The sequence below is a fragment of the Oreochromis niloticus genome, linkage group LG2, assembly GCF_001858045.2.
Source record: "Oreochromis niloticus isolate F11D_XX linkage group LG2, O_niloticus_UMD_NMBU, whole genome shotgun sequence".
NCBI classification, from domain to species: Eukaryota; Metazoa; Chordata; class Actinopteri; order Cichliformes; family Cichlidae; genus Oreochromis; species Oreochromis niloticus.
In genome coordinates, this window is record NC_031966.2 from 19,813,192 (window position 1) to 19,835,663 (window position 22,472).

Genomic DNA, 22,472 nt, shown 5'->3' on the forward strand with positions numbered 1-22,472 from the left:
ACACACACACACACACACAGAGCACTTTGCTGTCAATCTCATTACCTCACACAGGTCCCACCACTCCGGACAGGCCTGCCCAAGCTGGGCAGGCCACCCTAGGCCCCTTCAGGCTCAGATCAAAGGGGTCTCCTAGATTTCCTAGACACAGTAAATGGGTACAGTCTGAATCTGTCATAGGCGCAAAGGCCTTCACAGATCGATGAATGCATGGCATAGGGATAGCACTCATCCATTCATCCATCACATTCAGACTGCATTCTTAGCTGATGTCTGATCTGTGTATTAGAGGAGGTTTCAGATTTGAGTCTGAGATTATATAAAGACTTGAGAGCGTGCTCAGAAGGTGTGTTCTTGTTGGAAGCTGCCCAGCAAGTCAAGCAGGAAACTTGATGATGTCACAAACAGATTTTCCACTCATCACACTGACGTAAAGAGGTCAGGTAAGGCACACTTCTACTGGTTCGGCCATCTACTTTACTTATATACTTTCATAAGATGTGCAACTGGCAGGGCATGTTCTGACATAATATGGGGAGAGACCTAAGACAAACAGGACTGACAGAAACATGGCTCATGGAGCTGCTGCTGTCAAGTCAAGAGTCTTGCTGGGCAGACTGATAGGTGTGCACAGACGCAGAGTGGCAGAATCCACTGGGAATCTGCTGAAGCCATGTTTTACAGGGCTATAATTAGGTTAGTTTTTGGAGAGGGGGTTAAACAAACTGGGGCTGTGAGGTCATAGGCAGATGGAAGTGGGATATGCCTGCACTTGCTGAGTGGGCACAGAGCTCCACATGACAGGAGAGAGCGAGAGAGAGAGAAAGAGAGAGAGAGGCCCTTTGGGCACTCAGCAGGGGGACAGCGAGGGGGGTGAGGGGGTGGTGTGGTGGGGAGCCCAACTCAGATGGCCTAACTGCCAGAATATTCAAACACAGTCAATAGATATGCGCAGACCTTTCACCAACCGCAGCAGTAAGGTCCTAAATCATCAGTAGACTTTACATTTCTGTGGCAATCCAGGTGATTATAGAAAGAACAGAGTCAAACTGCAGTTATAAGAAAATCTTTCACTCCCAACATATTTATACTTTTCCTTCAGTTGTTAAGTCTAAGCCCACATGTTGGTGCATTTATCCAGAGAGTAGTATTGGTGAAAGTCATCCAATATTACTGAATTTGATCAATGTAAATAAATAAATATAAATATTGCTCTGACAAGACTACGACAAACTCCTCTAACACTGAGCACCAGGAAGAGAAAAGCTGCTTAATTACAAAAAAATGAGTAGGAGAGTGTGATTAGGTGACGGGTGGCTGCTGGCACGCTAGAGTGACTTAAACCCTGTCAGTGAATGCAGGGAGGTCTGGATAATCTTTCCCTCCACAAAGGTGCGTGGGGCTAATCTAGGCTGCTGTGCTGAGCTGTGGATCAAATCCTAAAGGGGAGTGTGGGAAGGCCAGCGGGACCGCCACTGCTTAGGCCCTCTTGGTGGGCCAGGGCTTATTTATCCTAAGGTACACTGCAACAGCAGCCCAGTCCATTCTTCAAAACACCTTAGTGTCAGGAACAGTACGTGCATTAAATGAGATTAATTTTTATAAATGTGGCACGTTTATAAATTGTGAATTTATTGAAACATAAAAATCAGAGCATAGAGAGTTTTCAGAGTCATGACAAGAGTTTAACAGAACCAAGGCACAGACTGACAAAGAGTAGAATTTAAAAACGTTTCAAAAGGTGCACGAGAACTAAATCTCTTCACATATAAATCAAATAAAAAGATCAAGTTGTTAAATGTACCATTTAAAATAATAAGATCACATTTTGTCTGACTGATTGTTAAGTGATACAAAATTTTCTGCCAAACAAAGTTGTGAGTCAACGATACTTGGTACATCAGTGATGTACCAAGTATCGTTGAGGATTGCTGACGCATTAAAGTAAACTTTTCATATCACATTTCAGATAATGTTCTGATATTATATGGTATAGTCTTTTTTAGTAAAATGTTACTAGTTTAAATACAATCTGAATATGCCTCTATAAGGATCTGCCAGTCTAATTCATTTTAGTTTAAAACATCTTAGATTTTTATATTTCCTTTTTCAAGTAAAAAAAAAAAAAATACTAAAGGTAATTCTTGTATATTAAAGACCTATTCAAATGAGACAAAATAAAAACCAACCTAAGCAATGAAGTACTTTTAGATGGTTTGTTTTCAACCCATCTGACGTATGAAAACTGAGTGAATTTAGGAGTGTATACAGCTTTTCAACAAGAGCAAACATTAATTTCTTTAAAAATAATTAAAAAAAAAATAAAATAAATAAATCAGCACCTGTCTTGACAGATAGCCTGTTATCTAATGAAGAATTATGACACTCTTTATTAGGTCATGTTCAAAATTAGACCAAGAATGAAAATTATGTTTACCCCTTCTAAAACAATGAGAAACATTTTTCCTCTCCTGCTTGTGCTTCTGTGTAAGAAAATCGGAAGTGTTTGAATAACCAACTGACTTGACATTTTCAAAAAGAAAACATTATTCTGAACACATCTTACAAATGTAAATGCCAATTGTTTGGTCTTCAGAAGGTTTTGATTGTGAAAAGAAGACTTTCAGTCTGTTTTAAGGGCCTATAATTTTTTTTTTTTTTCCTTTTAAATCACATTTATATCACATTCTCGTAATTCACATTACATATACAGACATACACACACATGAGACGGAAACACAAGTAACGTTTCGTAGAAATTTATTCAGCATTTAAGAATAGAGGATGGTCTTAAAATATGTAGAAACGTCAGTTTAAATAAACCTTTTCGTTCAGGGTAATGAGCAAACATGACACTGTCAAAAACCATCACAGAACAGAATATTTTACAAAAAATAAAACAATAATTGAACAGTTTACGTGACAAAACTTCGGGTTCACAAGCTAAAAACAAAAACAAAACAAAAAACAAAAGTAAAAAAACAAATCTTACTATAAATAAAACTTGCGTTTGCGACCCGCACTGTCTTTACATTTCCTTTAACCTAGTTCATTGGGAGGAAGGGAAGAAGAAAAAAAAAAGACTACAAAATTTGGACACAGTCGAGACAACTGACAGTCTACAAATTAAGTGTAAACATTTATGAAACAACTTTCCATCCAGCTTTTCTGAAATACACCAGCCCCTTCATGAGGCCACATGCCTTTTCATAGAGAGAAAATATGGCATCATTTAAAATATAGAAGTCCAATTCTTCTACATAAGTTAATTGCTCGTACTCGCGATAAAAAGCCTCTTTGCAGCGCAATTTACTCTGACGGGCTCAACGTTCAGTTTCGATCCATTTAAAAGTCTTTTAAAATGGACAAGTCAGAAGATAAAAGCGTGTTTCTCTTTTTTAAAAACAAAACTGCTGAACGTTGTCTCTTTAGCAAGTTCAAGTATCCGTAACTTTTTTAAAAAGTTTTTTAAGTCTGTGTGTGGGTTTTTTGCGTGCTACTCTCAGATGTGGGTGAGAGGTAGCGTTCCATTAACGCCAGTCCCCGCGGTCTGATAGTGCGGATGGACGCTGTGTAACCGGCTGCTCTGCAGGGATGAATGCTCTGCGCTATCCCCGCCGGGAGGCAGGTACATGCTTATCATATCCCTCAGGTCCCCCAAACACGCCCTCTGAGAGTGGGACGTGATGGCCGGCGGTGGTGAGCTCGGCTCGGTCTTGCACACTGACGCCATGGAGCTCAGTCCCATGGCGCTGGTGGTCTGCTGCGTGTACGCTGGAGACATGCTGTATGTGGAAGCTGCGTTCATGTAGGTCTGCGCCGAAGACATCATCGGGTACTGCAGGCCTGCCATCTCGTACCGGTGCATCTGCTGAATCTGTGGGCTGTTCATGCTGTGATGCTGAGGGTAGGGCAGCTGGTCCGGCATGAGGGAGTACGCACTGTTTGTCCACCCGTTCATGTGCGCGTATCCGTCCATTCGCTGCCCCACTGACACAGCGTTGTTGACGGGGTTGGTTCCTGGCGCCAACAGTCCCCCGGGCAAAGAATACTTGTCTTTCTTGAGCAAGGTCTTGGTCTTCCTGCGGGGACGGTATTTATAATCCGGATGCTCCTTCATGTGCATAGCCCGTAAACGCTTGGCCTCGTCGATGAATGGCCTCTTTTCACTGTCGGTCAGAAGTTTCCAGTCAGCACCGAGGCGCTTGCTGATTTCAGAGTTGTGCATTTTAGGGTTTTCTTGAGCCATCTTTCTCCGCTGACCCCGGGACCAGACCATGAAGGCGTTCATCGGCCGCTTTACCCGCTCCTGGTCGCTGGCACTGTTGTTCTTTGCGCCCGGCGCCGAGCCCGAGTTGGACTGCGGGAGCGGGGTCTTGAGCTCGGTTTCCATCATGTTATACATTCAGGCGGCTTTTAGTGTTCACTCACAGGCACATAAAAAGTTCACAAAATAACGCCAAAAGTCAAAGAGGTAGATGTACTGACCGGTCTCATAAGATGATGTTTTTCTTTTTTTTTGTTTGGGGAAAAAAAAGTTCTGCCTTAAGAGGCAAATGTGCCTGCAGGTGCTTCTAGGTTCTCTCCGCTCAAACTGCTCCTTCCTTCTCGGCTCTGAAACAGAAGTCTGTAAACTTGTTCGCCAAGCTCATCTGTTAATAGGCCTAGGGGCCGGACCATGTGATGTGGATTGACAGCATGACAATGAGGACCAGGTAACCAATCAGCGCGCGGCTCCCATATCCAGCGCGTAACCAACCAGAGCACACACTCCTGTGTTTTGGTCAGAAGAGGAGGGAGAGGTAAAGTTTTAAAACAGCAGCGCAACTCCAAATGTTCTGGGTTTACAAAATTTTACAAGACTAAATCAACGAGTATATAACAGAAATTAACCCGATTTATTTCTTCCCTTTTTTGTCTGTGAACGCATCCCATTTCTTCTAATGACAAAATATTTTGGTTTCAAATTTAGTGCGTATGATCTGTTTTTTAAGGATTGTAATACCATGGAGGCTGTAAAGTACCCATACAACTATAAATTCTTAAAATATGAAACCATATGACCAAACAAAAGGTTTGGGATCGGTGTCATTTAATTTGCTAAAGAGGCAGACCCCAATTCAACATGGATTTATAAGTCCAAGTCATTTAAAAAAGCGGGATATTGAAATAAAATATGTTACTTGAAAGGAAAAAAAAGTGCAAGTTTCTTTCTGCCACTTAGTCAAATATATTGCAAATCTTCTGGAAAAATTGCCTCCTCACATTAGTTTGGGGTTTCGATGCTGTCATGCTCAACTGATGAACCTGAATGTTATTCTCACGGGGGGTTTTTTTTTTTGGTTTTTAAAAAATTTCCCAGAGGTATTGAATGATTAAATGATCCTGTAGTCACTGTGAAAATGAAATCCATGCAATGAGTTTTTGATACAGAATGAGGTTGATGAGGGCATTTTTTAAGTTTTCTAAATATAATAAAAAATATACATTTTGAAAATAAAATAAAGCATCAAAAACAAGAATATTTATTCTGTTTTATATGATGATAGAGGGATTTCGTACTTCCAAATGTTCCAAATGAAATTAATCGAAATGTTGTGCGTTAGGATCCCAGCACTGGGGAATTTTAATACATCAACGACCTCTTGTGGAGGGGACAGGCTATCTCCTCGGTCCCTGAGGGAAAGTTTAGTTTGAGTGTCCCTCACGTAAACCGACTGGCGGCCCTGAAAATCGTCGCCAGCTGTTGGGTGACTCGTTTTCCCTCATCGACGTTAATGGTTTTTAAAATGATTTTCAGGGTCTCCTTACAAACGACTTTGGCCATTGATACCAATCACTCAACTGGGCAAAACTCACACCTGCTAATGATTGGGAGCAAATCGCCCATCGAAAACGCCTGTTAACACCTGAGTATCGACAGGGCTCTTCAGGCGCCGCTCTGCTATGCGCATATTAGAGGGTTTCACACCTCACAGCTTTGAAACTTAAAGGGCAGCTGCTCAAGGCCCACCATGTACATGATGCGAAGGGAGTGCAGGCATTCAGGCATTTCATCATTTGTCACCATCGGTGAGAGCAAATATTCAGACTGAAAAGCCAAGCTCTTTCTGATTTATAGGTTTCTAACGAGCTACCGATAACATTCTCCAACTGTTTTATTTTCCACTTTACTTAAAAAAAAATCCTCAAACACCATATTTGAAGCACTTTGAGAAAAAAGCTTACTCTCACGACAGCTATAAAAAAAATATTTTTTTAATTAAAGGTTTACACACACACATTATATAAAATACATATATAATTATGTTATCTTAAAAGGAGGGGACTGTAGCCCATAAGACCGTAATAGTAAATCAGCTGAAAAGAGACATCACTTCATGAATTTAATTTCCACGTTCAATGGGGCGTGACAAACAGAGCAGGAGCAATAAAACTAACGTTCAATTAGTAGTCATCTAATTCTCCGGGACCGGTTATTTGTTTATCGGGGCGAATCTCAGTACTGATCCGCTTGTAATCTGCTTATGGAAATTGACCGGTGGCAGAGAGAGGGAGAGAGGAGAAAAGAGTAACCCGGAGTTTGATAATGAGGGCCTCTGTGCGGCTAATTTCCTAATTAAGGAACCGAGGACCACCAGCACAGTCTGCTCTGATTCAGACTCAACAAGCCTGACGGCCCTAAGGGGCTCTCAGGGCGCACGGCTGCAGGATCCCACTGTTGAATGTTGGGAAATATGTGGATGTCCTGATGGGAGGATGTAACGAGCTTGCAATCACCTCAATCGGGTATAATTTCACGTAAAAAAAATAATAATGAATGAATAGCGCGTCAACCTAAGAGCGAAAGTTCCTCTCAAAAACCCAGATTTCAGCGCAGAAATTAGTCGTTTTGTAATTTTAGTCAGAACACAGACACAGGTTATGTGTTTAATAAAAGCAAAAATATGTGTTTAATTTTTACAGTTATGTTCTTGCGGTAGGAGCTACAGAAAATTGTGCAGAGTGTCGGCCTTTAGGCCTACAAATAAAAGCAAACAAAGGATTTATTAGTTCAGGGCTGGAGAGGAATTAAAGTTTATCCAGGATGACAGACTGACACAACGACACATAAATGCCTGCTTTAAAATATAGTGCTCCGCACGCATTAGAGCTTTCTGGTCAGACAGCAACTTTAATAATACACGACAAGGAGCAGGCGCTGCATGCATTCAGCTTTCAACACCTGATAATAGATGAAATTTATTGTTTTGAATCGTGCTTTTATTGTCGCAGAATGAGCTTACAGTTCTGTTTTCATTTCATTTTTTTTACAGTTCTCAAACAAAGCAGACTTTTTTTCATTATCAAAAGTCGCACCTCAGATCCACAATAAACATTATTTTTACGTGTCCATTTTAGACCCCACGACCTCCAGAATCAATAACTTTCTTTTTGTTTCAGCTCAGTGACTGCGGACGAGGCCTTTGAGAAACAGTAATTAACAAAGAATGGCTTTTCAATTACAGCCACAATGGAAACTGTCTCATTAAGATTTGCATGATTTTTTTTTTTTTAGACTGGGAATGCAAATGAAGATGCAATTTACGCACGGTCTGCTGTTCCTATTGTGCGGCGTGAATGGTTGCGTCCTCCCAGTTCAACACAGGTAAAATAATATTCACGGGTCATTTAAAGGAATAAAAGTGTCGCTATTATCACCTCTTTATTACACAAATCTGGGCTGGTATCCCTAATGGTAATTTGACATATTTGACCCGTATATCGTAAACTGCTTAAAATGTTTAACGTCTGTGCGTAATGCAGAATCATGGCCGGTGGAACATTTTTACTCCGTTAACTGATGACGTGGGTTGACACAATTTGGAAAAAAAAAGTGTGCAGTTGTCTTTATTTTAAAAAAATCGCAATTAAGTCTTAAAAATCCTTAAAAATCCTAACTCTATAAGGATTGTGCAATTTTATTCCCTGCTCTGCTTTGGAGAGAGAGGAAAAAAATAGACATCAGCTATGATCCCCTCTAGCAACAGGTATTTATAAATTAGTTCTTAATAGCTCTGCCTGCTTGATCTATTAGGAAGTGGAGCTTTCCCTAATGTGAGTCTTTGGTTTGCTTTGAGATGTTATCGAAGCAGAGGACTGCACTCTTACAGCACTCTTGTTTGTCAGAAAACTTTAAGAGGCAAACAACAAATTAATATAAAGGACTTGAAGATTTTTTTTAATTTAATGAAGTTTCTGTTTTATCATTGGAACAAATTAAATATATTTATATATATATTTTAAAATCTTTGCAAATTTCCTCCACAGTAAGGATGAGCAAGGGACCTTGACTTGAATAAGCACATTTGTTTAAAATTGCTGTAAGCCGGTGTTCACCGCCTGCTGGCAGAAACAGAAGACAGAGAAATCACGGATCAGGGCAGAAAATAAATAGAAGTCAGGTCTTTGAGAGAAACATGTTTTTACCACTGCTCTTTCCTGGACTGTTCCCTCATAAATATGCCATATGAAGCATTTTAGTTCTCATGAGGGAGATTGGGAAAGCTTCAAGTAAAGATAGATCGTTAAACGTTCAAAATTTTCCGATGCTATTCTGACAATCGTTTCCGACTCAAGACCATCTGAGGCTGTGAAAGTCTCCAAGTTCAGTTATTAAGGGAACAGATGGCCGCTCACGCCTTCAAAAGAAGCAAACACACAGTTAGAGCACAGATGCATCGATTTTCAGGAAAGCTTTAGTGGAGTGTTGCAAGTCCGTCATCAGGAGGACTCCAGGCTAATGGAGAATACGGCATTTTTCCCTCCAGTGTAGCAGAGTAATTTGTGTTTTCATTCTTTGTGCTGGTTGGAGAGAGAAGCCCAGAAGTGTTCTCCCTGCACTCAACAGTCACCTTGTTCATTTCTGTGGAATGCAACCTTCCTACTTATTGACCTCTGCTTGTAAAACAACATGCAAAAAGCTGCTTGCCTCCTGTCGCTGCCTGTGAAGACTGCTTCAAATCTGAGCCTCTTTTTCTCCCCGGCAGGCCAAGCATGTCCTTCCTCATTATGTTCTTATGTGAGCAAGGCCAAGGCTGCTGACACAGACCCAGTGTAATCTCTTTAACCCGCCACTGTCATGAGCAGACAAGGCGTGACCACCCAACACTCTGCTCCATCTCACTTAGCCAAGGGAATAGTTTTTCACCTCATCGCCTCACACTCCTAGGCTTGTAGCTGCTTATCATTTAGGGATGCACATCTGAAACACATTTGATCGCACACATCGAGGGTTAATCACTGTTACAAGACCACTCCATATAATTATGCGCAGTTAAAAACTCACTGACCCCTGCAGTTGCCATAATTGACGCAAGCCGTTTTTTCACTGGTTATTGACTAATGAAGCTAAAAGCAAATGAAATTACATCGCAGGAGAGGACATTGGTGGAAGCATTTTTAAATGAATATACAATGATTACTAGCTCCTTGATGTCATTTCTTAGACAAAGACTCTGTACGTTTACTTCGTATTAAGGGATTTGGTATATGACGCGTTAAATGAAAAATAAAATACTAAATTACTGTGAATTATAAGCTCCTATCCATTGAAAGCTAATTTCAATTCAGTTCAAATTAAGCAGAAAATTTCAATAAATGTGGTTTTGCTTCTAAGCCTGTGGGTGAGGTCTGTATTAAGCCATCGAGTGCAAAGTCTGAAACTGTCTCAGCTGAAGCCCAGCGCAGTTTCCATTTATAGTGAACATACAAACCTTACATCTCATTTGCTTTTTTTTGTAAGAATTATGAGATGCACTCATGCACAATAAATGGTTTGCAACAAAAGAGAAGAGTGGAAATTAAGTCTCCAGATGTTTTTTTTCCCCCTGCAGCAAAGTTATGATAGTCTGACAGCAAGCTGTTGCCTGATTTTTAAAACGCCTGCACGTGAATGGCATTATCAAGCACTCCTATACGATGATCATTTTAAGTAATGTTAATGCCTGACTAGCTAATTACAACACTCATTATTTTCCATGTATCTGGTGAATCATTGCCATGTTCAGTTTTCCCCAAAACAATGGAAACTTCCTCCGTTTTTTGTTTGGAAGAAAGTGCTGAATCGTCACTTTTTGCTTTGCGCCATGCCCAAGCAAGCAGCCCTCTTTTGTTTTAGCCATAATTGAGATCCCAACTAATCTAGCCTCTTTTTTCCTTTTTTTTTTTTTTTTTTTTAAAGGAAACAGTCTCTTTGTTAAGCCTTCATTAGTTTAAGATAATATTGTGAGAATGCACAATTAATTTGCAGCGTAACTTTAATTAATTAAATACACCCAATTTTGTAATGTGATTAATGCCGCCAAGTTGTTATCTGTGTCCTCCTCCAAAATGAATATGTAACAGCGATACTGCACTGAGCATTAATTGCAGAAATTGTGGCTTTTAAGAGCCAAAAACTAGGTGAGGTAATTATAAGAGGTAATTTATTAAATTTTAAATAAAGAAACAAACAAGCATTAATTGATATATAAATCATGAGTACCATAATGTGTAATCTGGCTGTGATTTGGGAGAAAATGACAAATCTTTGTTGCATGCCAAGCACTTGATAAAGCAGATAGTGGTCATAAATTTAGCAGCAGTCAAGGTCTCATTAAAAGAGGCATAATTTAATTAAGAGTTAGCCATCGCCCTCTAAATATATTAATTACCTTGAGCATGACGAGATAAGTGTGGTGATTATTGCGTATTTCATTAGAGTACGTCTTCTGGGAGAAGAGCAAACTAAGGTGGGAAGCTGGCTGTGTTGACAAGATAATGGATGGGCTGGCCTGAGATGAATTTGGTCACCTTGCCTTGGGTTGGAGCTCGGAGAGGTGAGACAGAGGACAACACAGGTACTCAAGCATTAAGGTTTCCGCCTGTTTACTAGGAATTTAGTTTTTAGACTTTTCTGATTGAATATAAAAGTTTTTTTTGTTCTTTCATTTATTTATGATTAAATCTCTGTAAGTCTCTAATCATATTTGAATAAATTATTTTTCTAAAGCATTACATAACTATTACTTCAAATACATGATATAAAAAGGTGAATTTAATTTAAAAAATGTTAAACTTTTATTATTAAAAAAAACTAGAATGATGCTAGAGCTCATGTCGTTTTAAAAAGCACATTTTTAATTTTAGTAATGATTCAAAGTAGAAGTTGCTGAATTGTGATTTGTGTTGTTATATAGACAAAAAAAGAAATAAAAACTGTAAGCATAGAAATAAGAAAAAAATACATAATCCTGCTTAAGTGTTATTATAAAAAACTAAATAGTTCTGCCTTTGTTCTGAGCGGCGCAGGCTATTACGGTGACCTAATAATGCTCTATACTTTTACATTCCACCTGTATCGACTGCGCTTGTCCCTAATATAGCAAAGAGTTACCCTTTTGTGCCACCTATTTTGTACAAACCCATCCACAAACACACATCCAGACCAGAAGTGTGCAGAAGTGTGCAGGGGTGACGGCTCATTGCCCCATAGACTGATATGTCAATGGAACATACAAGATGTTGCCGCTGTATTGGAGAGATTTGCAGCCTCGCTCCTCTCCCGCCTGACAGCAGGACAAAGAGCCTAAGCTACTATTATCTGGAAGCAAGCTCTCATTCTTGCTTTCATCCTTCTCTTCACAAACATAGATGTATACAGAGCTCAGCATAAAGTCACTGATGCATCCAGTGTGAGTGTCAGAGAGGACAAACCTTAACAATTGGGGGTAGTTTTAACATTCTTAAAAGTCAAAATAATTGACTATACAGCATTTTTGAATAAAAGAAATGTGATTATTTTATACTTTTCCTATATATTTTTTTAAAATCATAACAAAGATCCTTTTTATTTCACGTGTTGTAATTTGAGGTTGATTCCGCAGGATTTGACCGCTCTGCTTTTTCCTGAAATCTAAAATGCTGCTGTATCTGATCAGAATAAAACCAACAGGTGACAAGACGGCAAAGCTAAGCTTCCTCGACTCAAATTAGACTATGTCATAACAAATATATCATATGTGAACGCAACTCACACAGAGCTTCCTAACCATCATCCCAAATGCCCCCTCCCTTTTTTCTCTCCCTCTCTCTCTTTACTACTAACCTCCTCCCACTCTGGCCAGAAAATTGAGGACACTCACCAACCTCTCACTGCTTCCAAGGCTGCTGCTGCTTCCCGATCCCTCTGTTAGACACACCTTCAACAGCTGACTGCCAGCAGGCCCGGGAGCAGGACCATGGACTCTAAGATGGCAGGGACATCAGCAGCCTACAGCCTCAGCCCAGACTCCATCAACAGCCATTTAAACAGGAGTACCTCCAGCAAGGCAGCCCTCTGTGCAGTAGAGAAATAAAAAGTGTGAGAGCGCTGGGCAGTCACCGGTATGGCAGTGCACACTGCAGCTGAGCTCTCCCTGCTCTGGGACCCATCTCATTCAGCCAAGATTGCTTCATACAAAAGTTGACAATGCACCAGTGAAAGCCATTGTTGATATTCAACATTTTTTAAATAGCTGAGCAGAATAGACAACATGGCAGGCTGCAAAACTTGGCAAGGGAAACTGACCTGGAGCTTCCCCATTTGAAAGGGTTGCCACGCTGGGCGAGAGGAGAGAGCGCTATTGTGTTTAAAAAAAAAGAAAAAAAAAAAGAGGGAGAGCTGGTGTGAAAGAGCTCAAAAAACAAAACATCTCCCATCCCAGGAGAGCAGAGTACAGCAGGAAGAGGACAATCACCCTGCACAGTCACGAGCATATATACCCAGAAAGAGCAGAACAATAAAATGTATGCAATCGGATCCAATTTAAGAACGGGATATTGTATTTCTCACTTTTGAACCAAACAATGAAGAAGCCCAGTTAGTTGTTGAAAAGCCCGAGCATACGTCATACCTCACGTTCAATATTTTTGCCATGGCCACTATAATTCATCTTCCATGCGTTGGCTTGGCAAACATCCAGATGAATGCCTTTCAGAGAGAGTGATCCATTTCTCTAATGTTGCACACATGAGAATGCTACTGCCCGGTGTTCCTAATGGTGTTCTGTTTCCACCATTGTCAAGCTGACAAGCATGCAGATTGATATGGACATTTAAGAAGCCTTTAACCTTCCGCATGTTAAAGCATCACAGTGCTGCTCGTGCCTCACAAGCTATCAATACATCTAATGTAATGTGTGGGTACAGGTGTGTGCGTGTGTGTGTGCCTGCTAGCCCCGAGGCAGGTCTCAGTGTTGTGTTTCGTGCATCCTTGTGTTTTGCGATGGAATGGGAAAGGTGAGTGACACACTATTAGCTCTCCCCCAACCCCACCACAAAAAAGCAGCTGCAATGCATGCTGGGACAATTCTAATCAGCTCACTAAATGACTGCAATACTGTAAACTTTGTGTTAGTGTAACTTAAAAACGTGGTAAATTAACTCATATTCTGACAGTAAACAAAGAAATGATCTGCTGATACTGACATAAACCTAACAGAGGAAATATTCTATGGTCTATGTGGCTGTCTTCCGGTTTGTGTGGGCAGTTTTAAATAAAAATCCAGGTTAAACAAAAATTTGCTCCTGTAAAAACTCAAATTACTAATCCTGAATTCAAATCTTTGATTAATAAACAAACTCATGTTTGGTCAGCATAGGTAGTACAACAGACTATTAATAATCATACTACTACTAATAATGGTAATAATAGTACTAATACTACTACTAAAAAATAATAATAATACTGAAAATCAATAATTTTTCCATCAGTTTCATAATTTTCACTGTAAACTTAAAAAGATAAAAATTAATGGCCCATGCTTTTTAATCTAAACTCAGCTGTAATGTGTCATTTTGCTGAAACTTATAATCACTACAGACTGGTGTGTGCACAACAGACTTCTTTCAAAGCAGATAAATTGTTTTAGAAATAATGCATTTCATTTCCTGGTCTTAGTGACCCCCTCAAAGCGCTATTAGCACATTTCAACCACACATTCTATACACTTCCAGCATTTTATCTACCTTAATCCATGGCCGGTTTAGAATCACCTACTAACCTACCATGCATGTGTTTGGACTGTGGGAGGAAGCTGGAAAACATACACACGCGCCAGGAGAATAAAGGCCCCGGCCGGGGTTTTACCCAAGATCTTCTTGCTTTTATGTGTCAGTACTAACCACTGCCCCACTTTTCCACCTACTACCTATAGGTGAAATTAATAATGCCTCAGTTCTGAGTTTCATTATAATAGCATCTGTCAAAAAAAGTTTGCTCTGAAAATCAGTTCTCTTAAATTTTAGGAAAACTTGTAAACTTGGTGTAAAAAAATATTTAACCTTCCAAAGGCGGCTTGCAGAGCCTGGAGCAGAACATGCGGGTCAACTGAGAAATATATTCAGGAGTGTGAACTAATGCAAAAATCAAGAACACCCCTAACATATTCTGCACTTGCTCCCATCCAATCAGGCCCTGGAATTTCAGAGGAAGCACGTAAGTTTTGTATTGTGCCGTCCTTCCTCATTCAAAAAAAAGAAGGTGGTGCACGTGTGCATGTGTGTGTGTGTTTTTATGTGTGTGTGAACAGGGAAACAAGACCTGCCGTAGCCTTTGACATAGGCAGGCTTGGAGTTGTAGAAGTATAATTACATTACATCAAGGAGAAATCACAGCTCTTAAGAAAGCAGGGCCCACGTAATCTCACAGGTGTGTCTGACAGAGAGACGCAGTGAGGGAAAGAGAGAGCGAGAGAGACGAGAACCTGTGGCGTCTTTACTGGAAATCCACATCAACGCCACCCATCACACACTATTAGCTGCCATCAAAGCTCTAATTTTACTCTAACATTACACCCCGCTCCCTGTGCCCCCCTCCCTCCCCTGCTGGTCTGGATGGCGCAGCCTGGTGGGAAAACGACATTCAATCCACTATCCGCCCCATTCAGGCCAAATTGGCAAATGACAGCTCTCCGCCTCTCAGATTGCGGGAAGTGAAAGGTACCACAGCTACCAGCCTGGGCCTCCAAAAGCTTCTTGAGGGGTGGGGAAGGAGCAAGGGTGAATGCAGGGGGAGAGTGAGAACCGCTGAGGCCGAGGAGTGGACTAAGGTGGGTTAACAGCTTTCCTTGTCCTCCTCTGCGGTGACAGTGCTAGACAGAGAGCACAGAGAGGGAAAAATAGAGCGAGTGAAGAATGCCTACTCAGCAGATCAAAGGAACATCCCTGAGGCCAACGGAAAAGTTGATCTCAATCCCCTAATCACCCACTTTACCACCCCGGGCCGAGCCCTGCGGGCAGATGAGAAAACAGAGTTTGCCCTCGCGGAGGTCAACAGCTGCAGGAGAGCCGTACACTGAGTTCAGGCTACAGAGACAGGCTGTACAGACAGAACTTACAAGGCCAGCTTCTCCCAGTCTTTTCTATATGCATTCAAGCAAAAATTCAAAAGAAATAAACCATAAGGACAACAAGCTGTGGCAACAAGTCTGATGAGCGGTAAAAAAAATGTAAAACAAAAACACAAATCTAGCATGTGTCGTATATGAAGGCAGAACTCACAGAAAAAAACCAACAAAACCAAGGTCTTTCATCACTATTTTACCACGACACGCAGGGAAAAGACACAGAACATATTATGTTAGACACTAACTGGCTGCACCGCTGAATGGTACTCTTACCGCTAATTAAGTGCTAATGGCAGTTCCCCCTGCAGAGAATACTAATTAATGCTCCATTCTTCTGCGGGCTCAACGCGTACTCCACCACGGCCTAATGAGGGGAGGCAGGTACGTCTTCTCCCAGGGTGGGTTAATAAGCACAACACAGTGGGGTCTAAATAGAGAGGGCCATACTGGGGGGCTGCTTCCTGTTCCCTAATCTTAACAGACCCCCCTCAGAACACTCACAATGACCACAGAGGTAATGAAAGGATCGGTCCCGTAAACTCAGAAAATAGGCCACAGCTTATATACCACCTCAAAAGTTTAAGTGCGTCTAATTGTGTAAATGAACATGGAGAAAATTCTATATTAGATATAAGAAAAAGCTCATATAAAATCCTCCGCAGAGGCATTTGGTAATTTTCTTTATGTCTTTAAATTTTACAATGCAGAGCATTTAATTTTGCACACTGTACAACTATGTATTGTATACACAATTTGTTTAAGCTTCTTAACAATAAGTACCATGTCAAAAAATTTCTGGGTGTCCTGCAGAATTATTACCTAGAAATTGCTGATGTCTCATAGAAAACAACTTCTATTTCATATAGTTTCCAGCACCGCCGAGAAATAAATAAATACATTACCTGTTTGGATGCAGAAAGCCCGGGAATCAGATTCAAAGTGCTGAAGAATGAATGGATGTGCGAGTATGTGGGTGCGTGCAGGAGCGTAAACATAGATTGAGGATGGTATTGGAATTACCTGAGTGAGATAATGGGGGTGCATTAGATTAACTTTCAGTCCTTAAATGCAACACATTTAGGCAATCTTGTCCCCCCAAAACATGTCAGTGTCTGAAAGGCCTCCCTCTCGCTATCAGGAGCCTCTGGTCCCCCACACTGATGCAGCTGGCAAGGCGCTACCGTCGACTGTCAAAACGCAGCGCCAGATCTAGTTATAAAATAATTGAATTTTCATATCAGAGGGGACCAGAGTCCCAGCAGACAATAGGACTGCTGAGTCCTCTCTGATATTGGCTCAGGCCCTTTGCCATGCGCATGAAATCAGTATGTTAATGTTCCAGGGTTTTCTTTTTTTAAGGGCACTTGTGCTCTCGCAATGTACTACCGATGCGGTTTCAAAAAATTGCAACTATTGATAAGTAGGCAGCCAGCAACCCCCTCGACCCCTCCTCCCACCCAGCATGCCACCCCCACCGCCTCCCCTCCAACCCACCAAGGCTCTAGACGTTCTCGCACCCCCATCCTCCCCCATTATTAAAATTGTAATTTATTTTTCTAAATCAGAATGACAGCTTGCTTTCTTTTCTCTGCAGCAGGCAGTGAATCACCAAGCTTTAATTACTTTCATAACTTCGCTGACCCTGTGAGCGTGCCGCTCTGCCAGAGAAAATGGGACCTCCAACAAAGGCCCTCCACAGCCTCAGCCGCCTTCGGTTCATTCAAAATGCGAAAATTTATCAAACTACGGATTTTATAAGATTTTGTTAACATTTCACCTCCTATCTTTTTCACACTCTCGCCCCCCCCTACAAAACACCCCCGCCTGGAACAGTTCTGCACTCCCAATCTCCTGGCCCAGCTCCAGGAGAAACTCAGTGCACTGGAGAACTAAACAACCTAATTCCAACTCTCCCTCCACACCTCTCTCTCTGTCTCCCTGTGCTTTTGTTGACTCAACAAGGTCTCCTCGGGTCAAGACAGACAGGGGTCATACTATTATCAGTAACCCCCTCATATCCGGGCCGTGGCCTCGGCAGCACGGAGACAGTCAGAGCAAGGTCCTGGGGCCACAAAGCACAGATCAACAGGGATGAACGGTAAATTTGATCACTTCACAAATCTTTGGCCTGCAGACATCAAGGTCAGGCTTTATTCAGCAGAGCTGCCAGACTCTATCGCCCAGCTATCAAAGGAGTTTTCCATCCACAGGTCACTGCCACAAAAGAGTCGTTTTTCTCTGTTTAAAAGCATGAAATGCGCTCAGAAACCATCACATGGATCATGGCCGTGACACCGATGAGTGAGAGAGCCACGTGTGGCTTTAAAGTTGAACAGGAAAAAGGGTTAAGATACAACCCTCTCCTGCTTTGTTGCTCCAAAGTTCAGGCATCCTCCTTGTTCGCCAGCGGATCCCTATTTGCTTCGCATTATTCCTGCTGGCTGATTTATTAAAGTACCTAATATGTTGTAATCCCTGCTATCGCTCTCACCTTCTCACTGGCACACCTCTGTTTTGGGCTGTGCCACTGTGTGAACCAGGGGTGTGCAGGCAGGGTTGGTCTTTTGCTGACTGCCTGATAATTGAATGAGCGATTATCCCTCCCATTAATAGACAATGATACAGAAAGCACTGCCATATGTACAGAATATTAATGAGTGGCTGCAGCAGCCTAGATAAGAGAAGCGCCATGCAGTTGCTGTAATAGGGGTTAAAACAATTTGCCCCCCGCTACCCTATTCCTCCCCGCACACACACGAACATACACACACGCCAGCTCCCCGTGTTTTCCTCTCTGCTAATCCTCCACCCTCTCACCAACTAAGCAGGTTGCTTCTGAAAATCTACCCCCCATGGCCTGGACGGATGCTTGGTGCTGACCTCACTGCTACCAAGGCCAGTCGGTTATTGTGTAAGAAATGGAGCAGGGTCTCCTGACAACAGAATGACATGCAAATGATGGGAAACAGAGGGTGTTTTGTGTTTACGTTATGAGCCATTCAGAATTTTGCCTACAAAAAGAAAACAATGTTTTATTTTATACAGCTTTTGCAATTTTTCTTGTAGGATCTCAAGATTTTACAGTTTCTTCCTTCTCTTTACTTTCCACAACTAAAGTGTTTTCTCCTTGTGTTCAGCTCAAGTGAAGATGCAAGAGGAGTTGAAGCCCACACAGTCACAAAGGCCCATCCTGCGTCACCTCCATCAAATTTCATCAAAAGTTGCACAGAGTCACGCAGGTGAAACAGTTGGGGCGCTCTTCTGTATGAATCTCCATGCCAATCAATATCTAACATCTATTAGCATTGGAAAGCAATATTTCCCCTTTTACCTTGCAATAATTGTGCTTAATGCTGTGAAGTACCTTATCGTAGGTCTGGCGGCAAAAGAAAGGCCGGTTACCATGGCGACCATGAAAGCCATTGGTTTCCTTTTCAGCAGAATAATGAACTTCTCTCCTCTGTGTGTCACTCTTCCACTCCACTCGCAGCCTCTCCGATTAAATTGAAGTCCACGCGTCCTTGAAATCCCTCGTCTCTGCCTTATAATTTGCCAAACAAGAGGGGAAAAAAAAGAAAAAAAAAAACAGAAAAAAATGTTCAAACCTCAACAAATGCATCACTTTAGGCAGAGGCGTAGGTATATCTCACTCAATCAATACACAATGTACTTTTTTTTAATCTTGCTAAAGCGAATACATCCTCTTAATTAAAAGATTTTCTATACTTGCTTTTGTGTTGTATTTCTTTTAAACTGGAATGATTTCTGACTATATTTTTTTTCCACTTTAACTTTGTTAGGCAGTTAGATACCTGATTGCAAAGCTGTGAGATAACCATTAGATTTCCAGCTAGGAAACCTATCAGTCTTCTCAGATCATAAACAACTCTTAAACCAAGGTTTTAACCTTTAGAAAGAGGTATCAGGTCCATTAAAAGCAGTTGCATTACTTTTATTTTTGTAGCTAATTTAAATTTTAGAATGAATCAGCCCTGCAATGCAAAATCCCAGATCCCTTTGTGTTGATCTGCTTGATGCTGCAGTAGGTTTGAGGTGATGGGAAGCTCATCTCAAGTATTTTATGGTTAATACTATAGGACAAACTTATTAATAATGACTGCTAAAAGATTCACCTAACTAGGTGCTCGGCTGCAGGATATTTTTCTACATTTCTACAAGAATAAAAAAAAAAAAAAAGCTCCGCATTTCTCTTCTCTAAATGTCTTGAATCCGATCAGTGAATGCACTCGCTATCCACAATGTCCTTGAGCACAGACATCTTCACTGCCAGGGGACATTGAGTGTTTTATTCACTGGAGGTGTCTGCATGATGGTCGATCAAGAGGAAGAAAGGCCTGAAACTCATTCAAGCAAACTTGGAGAACCGAGACGAGCACACAGATCGAAAGAAAGCCCACAAATAATGACATCAATTAAACAGCAGGAATGGGGAATATCTCAAATTTATTCAGATCACCCACTTTAAGTTGGAGACTGTTTTATCTAAGGGACTAAACGCACAGATATTTTGCATATTTTTAATATGAAAACGAAGACGTCAAGTTTTTAATGTTTAAAGTCTCATTTAGTCTGTTTTTTTAAAGCAATTTGAAAAAACAGATGTTAGTAAAATACTCAATTTTACTTTGTCGTTATTTGTAAATTAATTCTTTGTACGCTTTGATCTTGGTGCTTTTCTAACACGGAGGTGGCAGTTGCTTAAGTTTCTAATCAAATATCAGCGGTCTAGAATTATCGGTAAATGTTAGCTTCATTAAAGCGTCACTTCTGTTTTTGTTTGCTAATCTGCTTTTTCAATGACAGACCTGCTCATTTATTGCTCCGTGTGTGTTTTCCAGCGAAATTATTTCCAAAATGGGCGGAAACACTCGCGATTCTGGCTTGCAGGCGTGGGGTGGGGCCTTGATAACGTATGACGTCTGAACATTTCTCCAAAACGGTAAACTTACCTTTAATTAATATTCGTCATTTGTTTTTGGTTTTTAAACTTCGAGAGGTCGAACCAAAGCACCTGACAAGTGAGTTAGTCCGAGTTGCCGCTGTTAGCAAGATTTAAAAAGCCAACAACGCCTGATATTATTTTAAAATGAGAGCTGCAAGGACAGCTTTTCCAAGGAAGGGTTAGTTTCTTCAGATTTTTAAAGCGACGTCTAATCGGAGCATGCGCACATCATCAATTGCGCTACCTAGGTTTCTCTGGTAGGTCAAGGTGGCAACATGTCCTGTTAGCAGGAGCGTAGATGAATCAATCAGTATCAGTTTTGAGCTTTTTCAATTAAACATCCCTCATTTAAGACAAAATGCACATAAAACAGTAATTTAAAAAAAACAGATAGATAGATAGATATTGATTTTTTAATTACTTAAAATATTAATTTATTAATTAATATAAATTTTCAAAAATCTTTTTGTGTAGGCTAATATTACGATATCCCAGATTTTGTATGTTCTTAGTAGATTTACTTTTGATTCAGAAACCTTAGTCTGCACTGGCACCTCCTTCATACGTGGAAAACTGCACACAGAGCCCACCCGGATGCTCATGAAGTTCATGACTTGCTTAACTGCAACATATGTACTACACGTATTGATGTAAAAATGAATGGGGTTTTTGTTGTTGTTGTTGTTGTTTTTACCTCTGGAGTGGATGGCAGGGTGCTCATGCTAACTTTCGGGTTGGTCTTTCAGGGTGGGGTTTAATTTTACGCAGATGTGTGAAATACTTAACAATCAGACATGGTGTTTTTCAGAAGTGGTACCGTTTGGATGTCCTGTCCATCCTCCCGCGTTTCTTCTGGCTTCCTTCTCTTTTTATATTAAAGACAGCGTCGTCATGATCGTGGCACAAAAATATTTCTTTCTACACTTAAACGTCATTTTATAATTTTTAGAATTTTCTAATGCATTTTTAAAAAATCGAGTGTATTCACTCAAAACACAACACTATATCCTGACACTATATCCTGAACTTTTAAGCACTGCCTCCTGACTAAATCAGACCACGGGGAGGCGCCAGTGAGCTTACTTCAAGCGACTAAATGAATGAAATCTGCCGTTCAGTGCAAGGCAAACTGTTTTGGGGTGGGAGGAGTGTGTGTGTGTGTGTGTTTGGGGGGGGGGCTTGCAACTTTCGGGAATTTCAGTATAAAGACTTCCCAAACAGGCTGATAAGGGGATTACTCTTAAATACAGGAGTCTGCTATAGGCATCTGGTGTGGACAAAACTGCTTCACCAGCTATATGTTTTTGTTTATCCCTCATATCTGAAAGTTTTCCCAGGGCACTCTCTGCACACGTGATGGTAAATTACAGTGAAAAACAGGTTTTGTTTTTGTTTGAGTCTCATATTCTGCTTTCACTTCCCAAATACTGCCTGCGTTGACACCTTATTTGGATCTCGTAAGGTATTACTTTCAATTTTGCTAAACACGAGGTGATGTGGATTACATGTAAAATCTTTCCCTGACCAGTTGTTCACCACATAATCAGGCTGTGGCAACTGATATGACACTTCTGTCTCTTGTGGTAACATGTCATCATGTAGCCACGAGACTTAGAAGTAGTCCTCATATTTTAGATTGTGAGAGCATCATCTGGGATTGTGCGCTCCGAACACTTTTGCACTTGCATACCTTCATACATCAGCAATAAAAGAAAAACAAGGGTGGAGGGCTGTGTGTGATTAAGTAAAACTTTCCTACGCTGATTTCAACTCTTGAAAACCTATGAGAGTTAAAGCAGCCAACTTATCCTTGAATTCCATTTGTCAATCCCGAAGGTAAAAGGGGAAAAAGGAAAATCCCTTCTCCCGTTGCAGAGGTGTGGGTGGTTTTGAATGCAGAAACAGTCTGGAGTCGTCTCTCCGCTTTCCTCCATGGTAAAGAAAAAGACAGCTGTGAAAGTTGAAGGACAAAAGCAGCTGGGATCCGGGGCTGTGCTACTTGCAGCTGCAGTTTCTGGGTAACACACAAATACTGTTGATAAAACAGGAAGGATTACATCACAACTGTCTTATGTTTTAAGACAACAGTCAGACATTTCTGT

The 22,472-nt window shown here is 41.0% G+C and overlaps 1 protein-coding gene across 6 annotated transcripts in view; it reads right to left on the reverse strand.

Moving 5' to 3' along the window:
• sox3 (SRY-box transcription factor 3) overlaps positions 1-20,332 on the reverse strand; it is a 57,423-nt gene extending 37,091 nt beyond the window's left edge. For 2 of the 6 annotated variants that reach the window (XR_003222030.1, XR_003222033.1), the window contains exons 1-3: positions 20,234-20,332; positions 18,772-18,948; positions 12,165-12,358 (exon numbers count right to left, since the gene is read on the reverse strand). Coding sequence is in view for 1 of the 6 variants with exons in the window: in XM_005467456.3 (XP_005467513.1) it covers positions 3,503-4,405 (903 nt within the window). In the remaining 5 variants the exon portion in view is untranslated. Of the gene's footprint in view, positions 1-2,743; positions 4,774-8,234; positions 8,386-12,164; positions 12,359-18,771; positions 18,949-20,233 lie in introns of those variants that run through there. The other 4 variants (XM_005467456.3, XR_002063818.2, XR_003222031.1 and 1 more) reach the window with 4 other exon arrangements.
• Positions 20,333-22,472: the final 2,140 nt, after the last annotated feature.